The following is an 18407-nucleotide window of genomic DNA, read 5'->3' as shown; positions in this document are numbered from 1 at the left end:
TATATACTTTCTTCTAATGTTTACGACCTAAGACTCAGCCGAAGATTAAAACACGTTAAAGTGAGTTATTTGCAACAGTGATTAAGTATATATGCAAAAGTATGAATGGCTGAGACATTGTCAAAAGACAACATTCTCCCAATTTGGCACACGATGGAACGGACGGAGGAGCTCATGAAACATCCAACAAATATGAACTATTCACTAACACCTGGTGACATCACTGATATTCAGTATACATTTTAGCACAATCTTGCCTTTTACACCCAATGAAATCTGTTTCAACAGATAATCGAGCCTGAATATTCTCTGTCGTTGACGATTTATGTAGTTAAAGGGTCATCATTGAATGATTATTATATCAATATTCAGGCTTTATCTATAAAAGTTGAGATATCAAATTTAGTGATGCTCGTATTATCACAAATTCCTTGATAATGAAGTGTACAATTATCAAGATGATATGTTGAAGATAAGAGAGTTCTCTCAAGAAACGCAGTTGCAAATAAACGCCACAAAACCCTTTTCAGAATCATTCGAAAGCTCTGCTCGAAGCAGAGACCATTGTACGATTCCGACTATAATGATCACAAGCATGTGCGTATGAATGACTATCAGATAGTGGATTCCGGGGTAGAATATATAGGTCTTCAGCAACCCATGCTTGCCGTAAAAGGTGACTATGCTTGTCGTAAAAGGCGACTAACGGGATCGGGTGGTCAGGCTCGCTGACTTGGTTGATGCATGTCATCGATCCCAATTGGGTGGATCGATGCTAATGATTTTAATCACTGGATTGTCTGGTCCAGACTCGATTATTTACAGACCGCCGTCATGCACTGCAAACACGAAAACGTCGTTTTTTTCCGTATATGGTCATTGGACGGAAAAACGACGTTATTTGGACGTTTTCAAACCATCGTTTTTCCGTCCAAATAACGTCGTTATTTGACATCGGAATTTACTGGGAGAGAACGATAGCGTTAAGCTCCTCCCTTTCTTGATTGACATTGTCAATCAAGCAACAGCGTCTACCGGTATTTCTACTTCTCAGATTTCATTGGTCAGTCCCGCGTGTTAGATTACAGGCCCGCGTTTGACGCTGCACTCGAAGCGCTTAGCGGAAGTACTGAAATCAATCGTTCTGCGCATGCGGATTACTTAATGCCTTGACCAAATTTTTCGTTCTGTGCATGCGCGATTTCGCGTATTGTTTCCTAGATTTAATGTCACCACTATTTGACAATGGTTCATAAACACAGTCACGTGAAGGTTCGGAATCGTAACGAGTAACTCCATTTAAATTGAAGAGGATCCCCAGTGATATGGGAAATTCCAAGATGAAAGTATTCTATGGCTATCTAGGCTGCCACCCAAACCGATCTAAACGGAACCCGATAGCTTATTGTATGCTATATAGTCACATGGAAGTGGACAAGAACTATACATTGTATTCCGGCCGATTGTTCTTGCATTTACTTATAAGTCAGGAAAATGGACTTAAAAGGGGAGTTGTTGAATGTAATTATCTTAATTATTAAATGTTGCCTATACACTAATCTGGACGAACTTCTCATTGTTCTGTTTATGTCATCCTATATACTATTAGTATGTTACCGTTCTAAAGTCAACCTCCCACATAACATTATATTGTTCATAGTATCAAAGTTTAATCAACAATATCAAGAGCAGCGATTTAAACCACTGAACACCCAAACACAAGGCTGTTATCAAGCGCTAGTGCAGACGTGATGCATCGTAAAAACTGTATCGTGATGTCTTCAGAAATTCAATTATACTACGAGATAGTACGGCTAACGCTGACTCACCGGTGGAACAAAGACAATATCGCTAATACAGATATAACGTATTTGAATGTTAATACTAAAGACAAACAATCATTATTTTTGCAGTGACGATATAACACGTATACACGTTTATTGTTAACTTCCATCAGTTTTGCTCTTCATTTTAATAACTTTGTTTTCACATATATATGTAGCAATACCCGACAAGCATGTCATACATAATTATGGGGCAGTTTACGATCTTGTACTGACTTACTCTGCTGTTAATGAGCGAAGTTTATTGGCTTGTGTGTAAAACCCCGTTTTTCTGGTAATCCTATTATTACTCAGTTTATTTCTATCTAATGACACCCTGTTCTCTGGATCATGGCTCCGTGACTATCCATAACAATTAAGATGAACATTCAGTTCAAGTAAATGAATGAGTTTGTTTTGACGCTACAGTCAGTCAAAAAACCAATGCTGTGAGGTTTGATAATACACTTCTACCGGGTCGAACATCATGGATCCTCATTTTCTGCCTAAAGAGAATCATAGTTCATATGCTAATTCATCTGCGAATACCCTCCCACTCAAGATGACCTATCATCTATCCCCCCAATCTCAACCCCCCCCCACCCCCCCCCCCCCCCACGCACGCAAACACGCACACGAACACGCGCGCGCGCACGCACGCACGCACACACACACACACACACACACACACACACACACACACACACACACACACACACACACACACACACACACACACACACACACACAAACAACTGACCTAAATAACCTGGACAGGAAATACTGCTGTTAGCCTCTGGTCAACTCAGCCGCGCCACCGCAGAATGTTCGTCCAACTCTGCACGGGGCATTTTCAGTGGCTTCAAACGCGCTGAAATGTTTTCGCCTTGCATCCAAGATGGTGGACAAGTGAAATCGTATGAAATTTGGCTATTTTAGGTCCTATCTTTTATTTGATTACCCAATAAAGTCAATTCATAGTAACACGATTGTGAAGAAGCTTACAACTTTATAAGACTTATTCATCTCATTCCAAATAAGCTACTCTCGCTCACATAAAGTTGTAGTTATTATGTCACTGTTTTATTTCTTTTAAAATATATTACATGTTCAACAATAACAATTAAGATGAACATTCCATTTCCGATATAAGTAAATGAATAAGTGTGTTTTACGCCACAATCAGTCAAAGACCAACGTTGTCCGGTCTGATGACACACAATCTACCAGGTAGCACATTGTGTACACCCTATCCCCATTGAAGTCTCCACTTTGGGTATTCCTGGGGACGAAAAGGCCCCATGTACCTAGGAATTTCATCAATACATTCATGCGCAGCATTCTCTGCCTAAAGAAGATGATATCGTTAACATGCTAATCGAACTCGAACTACCATCCCGCTCAAGATGAATGTTTTATGTAACATCTAACAGGCCCACATTTACGCACGCACGCACGCACGCACGCACGCACGCGCACACATATATTTTGATTTACCAATCCCTGAATTGAGAAGACGTGCGTTACGAAACTCCTCCAAGTCATCATCAATATCCGTATATTTCTGTGATATCATTACCCATCCAAAGCCGAATATACATTTATTGTGTTTTCTTGACAACAAATGTTATAATTGGGATAACACTTTCTGAGTAAAGTACAGGTTCTCGTACTTTCTTGGCTTGAGTCCCGTCCGGGATTTGAACCCACACCGTGAGTGAGGCACCCAATCGCCGGAACACAAAGTTGGCGATCTAACCCAGCCACCGAACCAAAAATGTTAGTCCAGATGACGTATACTTTGTGTACTCCTCTGACAAGAGAAAAATGGCACGGCTTCTATGACCGAAAGCTTTGAACCAACAATGCCTTTAAGAAAGTGGTCAACAGTAACACACATTATATTTGGATACCACTTTCTCAGTAAACTACATATTTTTAGGGTGGAGATAATAGACGTTGATGGTTGATTATCAATGGACAAATTAAAGCCAAAACTTAACTTATGAATGATTGGTAATGGGAAATGGACAATGGGCAAACGGGAGGCGGGGTAATCAGCGCCATGCCAGTTATCTGTTGGCTTCCCTTGTTGCGTTCCCTTCTTTGCTATCTTTTTACTTTTGTTGTTCTTACAGGTACAAATATATGTTCTCTGCCTCATAGCATTTAATAATATTCATCTGATGAAGGAGAAAGTATTTATTCCGAAACGCAGTGTTCCTCCGTTGACATCCATAAATATTTTTCCTTGTGTGTATCAGCTCTTAATGCCCTTCAAAGACTCAATCTAGCTTTGTTTTTAAATGTGGTGATACTTGCGTAGAATATAATATGGTCATGCCTATATACATTTGGGTCTTTGTCTACATAAGCATTTAGACATACAATTTAGTACTAAGGACATTGCTAATTCTGCAGGCATGACGTACACGCCACAGCAAGCTGTGGTCTTTATTCATACTTTAGATATTCGTAATGGAGATCTGTAACTGAAGTTTACCGTAATCTTCCGCAACTCTCACCTCCTGATGACCAGTTGAACGTCTTAGTGCATTCAGATGCCATTGTAAAATTCCAGGCTGCCCCTCTTTCTGTGATGTTTTGACGGATGAAATCTGTTGCGTTATAATAATGTCTGTTTGCTGATATATAATATGTACATGTTGTAAAATATTTACGATATTTTAAACGTGTAATTCGATGCATATGCAATGCAATGTGAACATAAGTGCGGATGCAGGAAGGCGGTTATAGTCATAGTTATACTGCGATGGATGTAGGGGAATGGTAGGGGTGTGTATGTATGTATGAAAGCACGAATACCGATACATGAGGGCGGATATAGTTATAGTTCGATGGATGTTGGGGAATGGTGGGAGGATGGATTATGTATGAAAGCATGCGCATGGATCCATGATGGCTGACGTAGACATAATGGTGGGGAAAGAAGAATGTGATGTGTGTGTGTGTGTGTGTGTGTGTGTGCGTGCGTGCATGCGTGCATGCGTTGTGATACGAGTGATACTCACTTATAGTGTTTTCTTTCACTCAAATACTGTTCTTCTTCTACCTCACACACACACACACACACACACACACACACACACACACACACACACACACACACACACACACACACACACACACACACACACACACACACACACATTAATTGTTTTATTAAATGTATCTTCGAGAGTCAGTAAGAAACTAGAAATAACTGCCTTTGTTCTGTAAACCTCACCAAGTTTCAGCTTTCGCCTCTTCCTTTGTGGACTGAGGTTTCACATTTGTAAAATGATCTCTCTTATCTGTCTGTACCATCAACTTAACTGCCCTCACCCCCTGCAGATTTCCCGTCCCATATTGCCAAGCAGGTGACCCACAAGGAGGAATACCGCCCTCCCTCAGTCCAGTGATACTGTGCCTAGCACAATATGTTAGGGATACGTAGCCTTGCTGTGGGCAAACATTTTGTAAGAATTTGGCAAACTTTGATATGTAAACAGCAAATATTATTCAGTTTTATTTCAACAAAAACGGAAAAAATCGGATCCTACTTATTTTGTGGATACCATAACAATAAATCAAGCCAATAGATCGTTTGAGCTGGCATGAATATAAAAAATAATTAGCAAGTCGATAGTCATAATTCCCTATGTTGGTCCCACGTGAAATGTTCTTCATGAATAGAATAGATGGCTGATAGACGTTCGACCGAATAATATCATTTGCTAACTTCAACTGTTCATCTAATTTCCATGAATGTATGTTACATAGTTCATATGTTCATGGGCTTCTTCACTGAATGTATAGTGTGGAGGACTACTTCACTTGAGGATAAGTAACATAAATAATGATGATAATTATGATAGTAAATATGGTAAATATTATAAAGCGTGTATTTTTTCCTAATTTAACACCCTAAAAGAGGCTGTACGTAATGTTGATATCTCATATAGAAATAAACGAGTCTCGGTCGTTGTTTATCGTACAATAAACAACTCCCACTCGTCGTTTGTTTCTTAATTACATGACCATATACACTAACATTATATCTTTTCAAGTTTATCGGTCAACAAAAGCGACATAAGCATTTCCATTATCATGAGAAACCCTTGCCAAAAGTAGCGCCAACTGCACCATTGCGTCAACATCAGGAGCATGTTTCATGATTCATCATAATAAATGATGACATTGGATGCTCGCAAAAACGCGAGCTAATTCCGATCCACTAGTGGCACCCGCCACAAACACATCCAAAGGCAAGCCAATTGTTCACCCGAAAAGGCAGAGAATTGCATCTGACATCATTTTTGTCATTGATACGTCAAACCTGGAAATGCCGTCTACACGTCCAACACAAAGCCCAAGCCAGGACCCAAATCCTTCAAACCCGGCCAAAGATCTGTTAATTACATACATTTCCCCCTAACCTTAAATAATCTATACTAGTTCGTATTTACCCGTATGAATCGTCTTATGTTATTTATTGCCGATAAACAGAATATGCACACTTTCTGAAAGTACTGTGTGATAAGTCACGCACCAAACCTATACTCTCGATATACATGCTGCTCTTACTTAAAAAAGAATATTGGGTTAACAAGATACGTATATTAAAGTACCATGCTTTCCTGATGTGCTCTCATTCTAATTTGAAATAATGGCATAAATAGTTACCACTCATCTTTCAATATTTTTCAAGGTTGGGTTAATCACGAACATATTTGAATATGTACAACATCTATACTTACTTATCTTTATAGTTAAAAGCATCAGGTTTGTCTGTCATAAGACCCCGAAACAAATATGTCCAACACAGCCCAATATTTGGCTCTTGGCTCCTTGTTCTTATATGTTATAAGTATTGTTTAAACAACTGTTTTTTTCTGTAAAATATGTTCATTTCAGAAATTAGATGTTATTCTAGGATTAGGTCTGTGGTACGTTTACTGCATCAGCATTACATTTAAACGATACTACATTATATAAATCCATACAGAGGAAATGCTTCACATTTATCTTTTAAGAAAGAGTGCAGGACGAATTAAGATCACGAGATGATACTGATGTATGCATCTGGACATATATTTGCGTAGGATTACTACCTTATTTCATCAGTATATATGTATTTTGCATAAAAGGATATTATAGGATCGACGCTGACATGCGCATATAACCTATTCACCAGTGCTGTAATATTTCATTTCTTCTGACACATATCGACACGAGAAATTATATTTAAATTTAAAAGGAGCCCAAGTGGGATAGAAATTTGAGTCTGAACCTGTTGAACAAGGCTTGTTTCATTTTGGGCTATAGCATTGCCGCAAGGCCTGGTCGGAAGGGAACACCTGTTTGAACATCACAACTTCTCTCTCCAAACGAAAACAAAATACGAAAAATGTCGGAAGTGTATCCTTCTAATTTTCTATTTGGATACATGTTTTAACTTTAAAGTAATTATATGTATCTCATGTATTATTGGTATCTGTGATGCTGGTACTGTTTTGTTGCCATTATGTAGCTTTTGTGGAGTTATTATGAATATCAAATACATGCCTTGAAATATGGACTTGTGAAAGAACTCATCATTGAATCATTTGCATTTAAATTAATGCATATACCATTTACTTGGCGTGTATGGACATATTATCCATCTACTTATACACACTTATTATGGACATATACAGAATTTCATTGTACCTTATTATTTAAAAAAATACCCGTGAAGATCCGGTTTAGAATAGGCATTCAACAACCTATGCTTCTACGAAGGCGACTTGGCTCGCTGACTTGGTTGATGCATGTCATCGTATCCCAAATGCGTAGATCGGTGCTCTTGATGATAATGACTAAATTGTTTGGTCCAGACTGGATTATTTACGAACCACCGTCATATAGTTGGTATATTGCTGAGTGCGGCGTTAAACAACAAACAATCAACCAAATCTAAGTATATAATTGTTAAACACCTTCCAACAATGAGAAATTAAACTTATATTTTCTAAATATTCTGTTATATTTATAACATAATTTGATTCATAATTTAATTATTGCGTTGCTTTCTTCCCTATCATTCAATGTGCATGTTCAAACCCCTAAACTTTTAATATTTCATTTTTCATAAATGGCTACGTTAGTGCGTTGCCTAGATCTCTCGTTACCTCCTCACAAGAATAGATTAAAATAATTTGTTTTACTATCATATTTTTGTTTATCTAATTCATAATACGAAATTGATAATTCATTTATAATAGTATAGATCATATTCGTGTATATCACTATCTGATGCTAAGGTTTTATTTCAGAAAATATAATTAATTCAAAATGTAGAAAGATACACAATTTGCCATTATTTGACTTTTAAACTGTACAAAATATATATGCTACCATGACGAAGAATACAGAGTATACATAACTCGCAATTCTATATATTCAGCAAACAGCCCCAAACCGAAACTCCACAACATATCCGATTACACTGATTAAGGCTGTCCCAGTTCTCCATGCGATACTGACGCCCGTTCGTCTCCCAGACCATACAGAATAAATTTAAAAGGAATCCAGCTCAAGTCTAGAACGATTTGGCAAGCCTAGATTGCCTTAATTCTATCCATGAAAGTAAGCATTAATAAAAAAATATTGTTCTTGTCTGCTTCAGATTATATTTTGTAGATACTTATTTTAACTAGGAAAATTGTACTGACACCGGCGCTGTCCCTATTGAAGCTATCCATAAGAATTTCGAATTGCCGTCCATTGTTCGATGTCAATACATCGATGACAAGTGAGGATATCATAAAGTAATCGTTGATGCCGCGCTACACTTTGATAAAAATTATAATCAAGTTGACTGGTGTGTACATTACTACAGTGAACATGTACATGATCATGCCCCAATAATCAAATGCCGTAATGTCAAATACTAATTTATTATTGTGTGATGAATTTAACTGGATCAGTGGTAACATGTGATATTAATATTCCATTAATTTCTTTCCTGGTTGGTCCATCCATGTCTACAAAATGAAAATAATACAATTAAAATGGAGCATAGAACAATTCTTAATTTCAGGTCAGAGCTGTGGAAATCTAGACTTTCCCAATCATTATAGACTTGAGTTGGTCTCATGTTTTACATTATTCTCTTGGGTCAACGTCACAGCTCATACCATACACTAACAAGACCAGCTTGCCCCCCGCCGAAGCGCCTGGATTTTGGTTATATCATCTAACATGGCCAACTCTGCTCTTAAGTAAACAAGAACCTAATCAGCGAGGGGTCCTTTATCATCCCTATGTGGCTGCTTATAAAAATCTGATATCTTTTCCCAAAGACCTGGTTAATAATATATTTTCTGCTGAATATTGGAAACAAATAGAGTGAGTTGGTACTACATGTACATATGTATACGGTTCTATTTTAAATGACTGCAGCGCTCCATTAGGAAAACAATTTGTTTTAACGCCGCTCTCAGCAGTATTCCAGTGATATATGACGGCGGTCTGTTGTATATGAAATAAATGTAAATTGAATCTTGAATCTTGAAAGTTGTAACATTTCCGCAAATAAGTATCACATGCAGTATACAGTTTATCAACTGCAATATACTGTATACATCAGTATACAGTGTGTCGCGAGCTCTGTGCTGGGCTGGAGCACACATTTCCTACACCTCTCCCTTCGGCAAACACATCACGAGGGTTGCAACGAGGTCACAGGTCAGGCGTGCACTCGTCAGTTGTCTAATACGGTCAAGAGTAAGATCTTCCGGAAGACCACTGCACTGGAGGTATGTGGATTTTTGAGGAGGTACTACGTGTGTGGAACTGGGAGTTGAACACTAAGCACTTTTAGAGAAGAGCTCACAATAAAACGTTATGGACTCGCGGACGGACTTGTGTTTTCAAGACGTACATTTATCAGGTTGAACTTCCTAACTGTAACAATAACTGAACTTTACGCGTTTTATACACATTTGTGATGGGGCGACAATGCGACAACGAGACATATTTTGACCTTGAAAATGTCGCGTTACGGCATCGTCGCCCTTTTGTAAAATAAAGAAAAGGATTATCAAAGAGCGACAATGCGAACACGCGACAATGCGACAAATGGCCAATTGTCGCGCTTTTGTTAATTTTGACACGTTTTGCTTGTTTTTGTAAAGGCGTCAATGCGACAATGCGACAACGAGACAATGTCCCTTCCATAGTAATCCGTGCAAATAAAACTGAGTAATGAAATAGAAGTCTGACATGCCAGTTAAAAGATAGGGTGTTGCAGCTTCTGATTTCATAGATCTTCAAGAAGGGTTATCAATAATGGGATGGGTGATGAGTTCAACTGCATACGCTGTGATTAACAATAATGCTCCGAGTCAATACATTTTGTCAAATGTATGATATGTATTACGTGAATGAACATATTGTTTATACTCGTCCATGTTTTTGACGGACAAAATAATTTACATGCTCGGTAAAACTGAGGACGGGCATCATTGTGTGTTTCCGTGCTTTGTTCAGGTGAACAATTGACTTGTCCTTGCATGTGTTTGTGACGGGTGCCACTTGTGTGGCAGGATACGCGCACCTTTTCCCGAACACCCATTGGATGACCTGAACCACTTCGGATCAGTCTGATACACCATGATATAACTGAAATACTGAAATACTGTACAGTTGAAAATGATGTTTAATGCGATTACCGTAGTGTGTTACTGCAACTGTTCATATTTTGTGCAGTGATGTTATGTAATATGTAAAAGAAAGCATATTCAATTATCCAATTGATTTGAATAGAATATACTTGCGTCAGTGTATTTTATTAACGCCCCAAATCGTAATTTAAACACATAAAATAACAGATCACGCATGGTGCCTTGACTTACTACTAGATTTAATGGGCCACCCCGGAATACAATAGTTCCCCCCAAAGCGAGGAACATATGTTTTAGTATGTTTACAAGAAATATATTCCAAACAATATCCTCATTAGATGAGAAGATCTTTTACAGAATTACCTCAGTAAGTCAATTACAATGACAGAGCGTCGTAATACATTTACATCAAGTACAATACGTCAAAATGGCCGACACGATAAACGTGACGGGAGATATTTTCGAAGTTGTTAATTAACCTGTGGCTATTTCAAGCCTTTGGCATCACTGATCAATTGGCCGATCATTGAAAGGTGATTGTGAAGATGTGTCAAATAGATACTAAGGTAAATTCATAGATTTCTGTAAATTGTCACTGCGACAATTTGGATTTTTTTTCGTGTTTTTTCTCTCTGGGATGGGTTGTAGCGAGGCTTGCAACCACGCTTCTGTATGAATTCGTACCAGGGAATTCCAAGGGTTTTCCCCAGGAATGTGGAAGTAGTCAGTGTTTACGCCTTTTCAAGAATACAGTCACGTGAAGAACGTCATGTGACCGACCTCGCGTCCAAGTCGTATATCTTGTAAACTTCACATTAAAAAATAAAAATTATTAGTTATTGTTATAACCAAATGAAACACAACCCATTATCCGATAGGGGTAACTGTACATAGCCGTTACCACAATAAACTTAGTAACATTGTTTGGTTTGACTTCTTGGCGCGTGTATGAATTCCATTAACATGTAACATATCCTAAAACTAGCTTATCAGCAAATCTCGCTGCACTGCGCGCGACAGATACTAGAGCAAGGCATGCCAGAAATACGAAATCTAAAGCTTCCGAAAGGAAGCCTTGGACATCACGTGCGTCGGGGGACCAGCGCCATCTGATTGGCCGTTAACAGTTGTACAAGGCGGAGCAAAAAGCATCGTTTTTCCGTCCATTTTACGCTTGAAAAACTCGACCCTTTTCTGGACACTTTCTAGACGCTGACCAATTAATCAATTTTAATGAATTTTTATTCGTTTTTCCGTCCAATGACCATATACGGAAAAAAACGACGTTTTCGTGTTTGCAGTGATGTAGCAGTAATATATTGCTGAGTGCAGCGTTAAACAACCAACCAACCAACTAACCAACCAGATAGTGATGATACCTGGCGGTTGCCAAAAAGTAAGCGTATCCTGCCCCATCGGTTCTACCGTCACAAACACATACAAAGACAAGTCAACAAAGACGAGAAAACAAGCTGTTGTTCATATGTCAATCATGTTTTCAGAAGACACTGGTGTACTTTCGGCTTTTAACAGATACTACACACATATAAAGGTGTTGTGAGTATTCATAGTGACAGTCCCTTTGTGAGAAGAAACCAATATATGTCCCTTTCAGTTAGGAAATAAAGCTGTTGTAGTTTATAGTTATTGTGCAGTAAGATAAATAAAATTCGGGGAGAATAATGTAGTATCTGGGGACTTCTGCAGTATATTCAGCAGAAGCTATTTTCTTGTGAGCAGGCTGCTGTATTACACGGAAACGGTTAGCATAGTTGACCTCGTGTGGTACAGTGCTACTGCTGTACTGTGGCGAGGCTGTACTGGTGTGTTGCGTCAGTTTTCTGGTCTCATGTTATGTCGTATCACACAGATGCATTATAATGTCTGATGTATGTTGCTCCCACATCATATATTTACTGGATACACACTTTTCAGACCATTATCGAATATTTACTTAATATAGGTTAAAGTGAGTGAGTATGGTTTTACGCCGCTTTGAGCAATATTCCAGCAATATCACGGCGGGGGACACCAGCAATGGGCTACACACATTGTACCCATGTCGGAAATCGAACCCGTGTCTTCGGCGTAACAAGCGAACGCTTTAACCACTAGGCTACCCGACCGCCCCTAAATAATATAGGTTAAACATTGAGTATCGAGGACTGTTTGAAATGCAGTTCGACGATGCCAGAGAGAGTGTGTCTGTTTGCCACCTTTATATACGTTGTCTTGTACTTCCTTAATCGATGTTCATGGATACCAGCTCGCATGTGTACCCGTAGGGTGATAACCTCGGGCCCTTTGATGCGAAAAGAATGCTTACTTTACACCATTAGGCTGAGGTGCGTTACTTACCTGGAAGTGGTCAGCCCAAGGTAAATCAATCACGTATAATTCACAAATGGTATATATAAAGGACGGGGGAAACTGTTCCATCATCTCTTATCTTCACCTGCCGTTGAGACACAGATACGAGTAAAGACCAAACTGCAAGTACTAATTTAAATTTTGCTTCTGATATATATGTATACTTTTAATTTTTGATTCATCTGCTGCGCATCAGGCTGTTTTCAATCTTTATGTTGAGCCAATTCATAAAAGTCCGAATATGTAACATAAGACGTTCTTGTAAATTGAGAAATATATGAATGCGGGTGAAAGCAAAACTGATAACATAATTCACAATGAGTGGTGTGAACTGAATTTACCAGATGAGTAACGATAACATGCTATTTTACCTTTCTTGACAATAATTTTCCCGTTACTCAATAGATACTCAAAATGATGAAGATAGTCGCCGCTCTTGTTGCCTGCCTGGCTGTTACCGCCTTTGCCGAGCCTACCGGTCTGTATGGTGGAATTGGCGGGTTGAAAGGAGGACTGGGCGGAATTGGCTACGGAATGGGTGGATTGTACGGAGGCCTTGGAGGTCTTGGAGGTCTTGGAGGCTATGGAGGTCTATACGGAGGCATGGGAGGTCTATACGGAGGCATGGGAGGTCTATACGGAGGCATGGGAGGTCTATACGGAGGCAAATACGGATACGGCATGGGAGGTCTGTACGGAGGACTCGGGGGCTATGGTGGTCTCTACGGAATGGGAGGATACGGAATTGGATTGGGAAAAGGTATTTCACAAAATATGATATCATTTGTTTATCGTATCCGTAAATATACCTCCAGTCTCGTTTGCAAAATTGCATAATTTACCTATGTGGTATTACTATTTTCAGCGACAAAGCTGATGACATTTACAAAACATCTTTAAAACTATTCTCTGCTTTCTCTAATATTTGGTATAGTTTATCATGCAGCTAGTTTCAAGACTTCGTTGTGACTTATCCATACATCCCAACTTTATTCTACTATTTTTTTGTTTCAGGTATCGGCTATTATTGAGTTATTATCACCTGCAGTGTGATGCTGGCTATTTATGTATTTTCTCAAACCAATGGAATTGGTTCAATAAAATCTTGTCATATTTATTTACGCCTTGAAATTTGTTTGAAAATCTTAATCTGAATTGAATGTTCACAATGGAAGAGTGATCTATGTTTCTCCATATTGTACACTCTGGACATAGTACGTGTTGTCGACCAATATCCAAGCACACTTCAATGATATTGCGTTTTACTGCTAGCTAAGATATCAACTACTGAAATGTGCTATTAAGTTCCTGAGGAAACCGGACATGATGATAAGAGGAGGGATTTTATGCTTGATATATCTCCCACCAAATGTCACTTACCCGAGTTCATGTTTCACGGGAATGTATCATTTGGGCTGCCAGGAAAGGGTTTGATGGCCATTTGAAGTACCATAATATCTGGAATTGGCTGTCTGTATTTCAATTTGCATTTTAAAAACATGCAGCGAAACAAATAAGCAGGCGTGTCAATTTTTGTCAAAGCAGTCATTGACGGTATCAAGGGGTAGACAGTGTGCACTGTATTGAAATGCAAATGTGTGCGCTGTCCTTGAAAATGAGCGAAAGTTGTATTCAGAATACAATCTACATGTTGTTATGGCGCTTTGTATAAATAATATCTGAGCTGCTGCAATAAAACAAACCCGAAAGCCATAGTGATGTAGAGCATCAAAACAAATGTTGCAAGATTCTTACTGCTTTGGTTAGAAGGGAATGCAAACAGTTGGAATTTCCATGACAATAACATATCTTTACAGTTTATCAATTACACAAACAAAACGATTGAATTCAAAAGTAACTATTAAATACGCTTGTCCGGGTATAGCTTATCAAACTACGAATTATTTGTAATTTCCATCAAACATGTACTTCTTGATTTGATGATGCAATTTAACATTTTGCATACTGCTTATGTAATTAATAGGAGAAGTATCTATATAGATATTTAGTTGTGTGTTTACTAACCACCTTCCCTGTAGGCGCTATTTGTAAAATACATATTGATTAAATCAGAGCGCGAATTTGAAGATTCCGAACTGGATTGGTAGGATTGAAGATTACAATGAACAAACAAATAGCTAATATATCCCTATTGTTTGATCACAAAGCAGAAGTGACAATCATTTATCAATACAAAGGAGATTGCATTTGGTAACTGTAGAGAGTAAAATTCAGCGGAATAAATGGTCCAACTTTAAAGCGTGTCATAAGTCTTTATAACAACAACCAGACTGTAAAAACAAGTCGTTTGATCATGTCTATCTTTGAAAACACCTCTGTGTTATACTTTAAGAGCATTTTCTTCTGAAAACACACGCCTTTACTTTTAGATGTACGGTTTTTCTGGGCAACCCTTATATAGTTACACATTGTCAAACTGATTTGCGCGTGTTTTATTCTTGGTAAGAGTTTTGGTCTAAACACGCCTTAAAAGAACACAATCATCACTATCACTACTGCTTCATCATGTCGACGTCAAGGGCATACGTAAAGGGTAGAGACGATTTATATACTTTCTTCTAATGTTTACGACCTAAGACTCAGCCGAAGATTAAAACACGTTAAAGTGAGTTATTTGCAACAGTGATTAAGGATATATGCAAAAGTATGAATGGCTGAGACATTGTCAAAAGACAACATTCTCCCAATTTGGCACACGATGGAACGGACGGAGGAGCTCATGAAACATCCAACAAATATGAACTATTCACTAACACCTGGTGACATCACTGATATTCAGTATACATTTTAGCACAATCTTGCCTTTTACACCCAATGAAATCTGTTTCAACAGATAATCGAGCCTGAATATTCTCTGGCGTTGACGATTTATGTAGTTAAAGGGTCATCATTGAATGATTATTATATCTTCAATATTCAGGCGTTATCTATAAAAATTGAGATATCAAATTTAGTGATGCTCGTATTATCACAAATTCCTTGATAATGAAGTGTACAATTATCAAGATGATATGTTGAAGATAAGAGAGTTCTCTCAAGAAACGCAGTTGCAAATAAACGCCACAAAACCCTTAAGTTTTCAGAATCATTCGAAAGCTCTGCTCGAAGCAGAGGCCATTGTACGATTCCGACTATAATGATCACAAGCATGTGCGTATGAATGACTATCAGATAGTGGATTCCGGGGTAGAATAGGTCTTCAGCAACCCATGCTTGCCGTAAAAGGTGACTATGCTTGTCGTAAAAGGCGACTAACGGGATCGGGTGGTCAGGCTCGCTGACTTGGTTGATGCATGTCATCGATCCCAATTGGGTGGATCGATGCTAATGATTTTAATCACTGGATTGTCTGGTCCAGACTCGATTATTTACAGACCGCCGTCATATAGCAGTAATATATTGCTGAGTGCAGCGTTAAACAACCAACCAACCAACTAACCAACCAGATAGTGATGATACCTGGCGGTTGCCAAAAAGTAAGCGTATCCTGCCCCATCGGTTCTACCGTCACAAACACATACAAAGACAAGTCAACAAAGACGAGAAAACAAGCTCTGGTTTATATGTCAATCATGTTTTCAGCTTTCGGCTTTTAACAGATACTACACACATATAAAGGTGTTGTGAGTATTCATAGTGACAGTCCCTTTGTGAGAAGAAACCAATATATGTCCCTTTCAGTTAGGAAATAAAGCTGTTGTAGTTTATAGTTATTGTGCAGTAAGATAAATAAAATTCGGGGAGAATAATGTAGTATCTGGGGACTTCTGCAGTATATTCAGCAGAAGCTATTTTCTTGTGAGCAGGCTGCTGTATTACACGGAAACGGTTAGCATAGTTGACCTCGTGTGGTACAGTGCTACTGCTGTACTGTGGCGAGGCTGTACTGGTGTGTTGCGTCAGTTTTCTGGTCTCATGTTATGTCGTATCACACAGATGCATTATAATGTCTGATGTATGTTGCTCCCACATCATATATTTACTGGATACACACTTTTCAGACCATTAATTTAATATTTACTTAATATAGGTTAAAGTGAGTGAGTATGGTTTTACGCCGCTTTGAGCAATATTCCAGCAATATCACGGCGGGGGACACCAGCAATGGGCTACACACATTGTACCCATGTCGGAAATCGAACCCGTGTCTTCGGCGTAACAAGCGAACGCTTTAACCACTAGGCTACCCGACCGCCCCTAAATAATATAGGTTAAACATTGAGTATCGAGGACTGTTTGAAATGCAGTTAGACGATGCCAGAGAGAGTGTGTCTGTTTGCCACCTTTATATACGTTGTCTTGTACTTCCTTAATCGATGTTCATGAATACCAGCTCGCATGTGTACCCGTAGGGTGATAACCTCGGGCCCTTTGATGCGAAAAGAATGCTTACTTTACACCATTAAGCTGAGGTGCGTTACTTACCTGGAAGTGGCCAGCCCAAGGTAAATCAATCACGTATAATTCACAAATGGTATATATAAAGGACGGGGGAAACTGTTCCATCATCTCTTATCTTCACCTGCCGTTGAGACACAGATACGAGTAAAGACCAAACTGCAAGTACTAATTTAAATTTTGCTTGTGATATATATGTATACTTTTAATTTTTGATTCATCTGCTGTGCATCAGGCTGTTTTCAATCTTTATGTTGAGCCAATTCATAAAAGTCCGAATATGTAACATAAGACGTTCTTGTAAATTGAGAAATATATGAATGCGGGTGTAAGCAAAACTGATAACATAATTCACAATGAGTGGTGTGAACTGAATTTACCAGATGAGTAACGATAACATGCTATTTTACCTTTCTTGACAATGATTTTCCCGTTACTCAATAGATACTCAAAATGATGAAGATAGTCGCCGCTCTTGTTGCCTGCCTGGCTGTTACCGCCTTTGCCGAGCCTACCGGTCTGTATGGTGGAATTGGCGGGTTGAAAGGAGGACTGGGCGGAATTGGCTACGGAATGGGTGGATTGTACGGAGGCCTTGGAGGTCTTGGAGGCCTTGGAGGTCTTGGAGGCTATGGAGGTCTATACGGAGGCATGGGAGGTCTATACGGAGGCATGGGAGGTCTATACGGAGGCATGGGAGGTCTATACGGAGGCAAATACGGATACGGCATGGGAGGTCTGTACGGAGGACTCGGGGGCTATGGTGGTCTCTACGGAATGGGAGGATACGGAATTGGATTGGGAAAAGGTATTTCACAAAATATGATATCATTTGTTTATCGTATCCGTAAATGTACCTCCAGTCTCGTTTGCAAAATTGCATAATTTACCTATGTGGTATTACTATTTTCCGCGACAAAGCTGATGACATTTACAAAACATCTTTAAAACTATTCTCTGCTTTCTCTAATATTTGGTATAGTTTATCATGCAGCTAGTTTCAAGACTTCGTTGTGACTTATCCATACATCCCAACTTTATTCTACTATTTTTTTGTTTCAGGTATCGGCTATTATTGAGTTATTATCACCTGCAGTGTGATGCTGGCTATTTATGTATTTTCTCA

At 38.8% G+C, this 18407-nt stretch overlaps 2 protein-coding genes across 3 annotated transcripts; both read left to right on the top strand.

Annotated features, from left to right (window-relative positions):
- Nucleotides 1–13036: 13036 nt before the first annotated feature.
- LOC124125739 (acanthoscurrin-1-like) lies at nucleotides 13037–13940 on the top strand. Its single transcript, XM_048397744.1, has 2 exons — nucleotides 13037–13622; nucleotides 13877–13940. Exons 1-2 carry the CDS (start codon nucleotides 13277–13279, stop codon nucleotides 13891–13893), a joined length of 363 nt encoding a protein of 120 aa, XP_048253701.1. The 5' UTR covers nucleotides 13037–13276; the 3' UTR covers nucleotides 13894–13940.
- Nucleotides 13941–17632: 3692 nt separating this feature from the next.
- LOC125381180 (acanthoscurrin-1-like) lies at nucleotides 17633–18407 on the top strand. 2 transcript variants are annotated; one of them, XM_048397730.1, is made up of 3 exons: nucleotides 17645–17900; nucleotides 17940–18089; nucleotides 18344–18407. In XM_048397730.1, the coding sequence occupies exons 1-3, from the start codon at nucleotides 17735–17737 to the stop codon at nucleotides 18358–18360; spliced, it is 333 nt and encodes a 110-aa protein (XP_048253687.1). In that variant the 5' UTR covers nucleotides 17645–17734; the 3' UTR covers nucleotides 18361–18407. The 2 variants fall into 2 exon arrangements, with proteins under 2 accessions (XP_048253686.1, XP_048253687.1); XM_048397729.1 differs by having other exon boundaries at nucleotides 17633–18089.

The sequence above is a fragment of the Haliotis rufescens genome, unplaced genomic scaffold (assembly GCF_023055435.1).
Source record: "Haliotis rufescens isolate VD_foot unplaced genomic scaffold, xgHalRufe1.0.p SCAF_17, whole genome shotgun sequence".
Lineage (NCBI taxonomy): Eukaryota > Metazoa > Mollusca > Gastropoda > Lepetellida > Haliotidae > Haliotis > Haliotis rufescens.
This window is presented reverse-complemented; position numbering and strand designations above follow the sequence as displayed.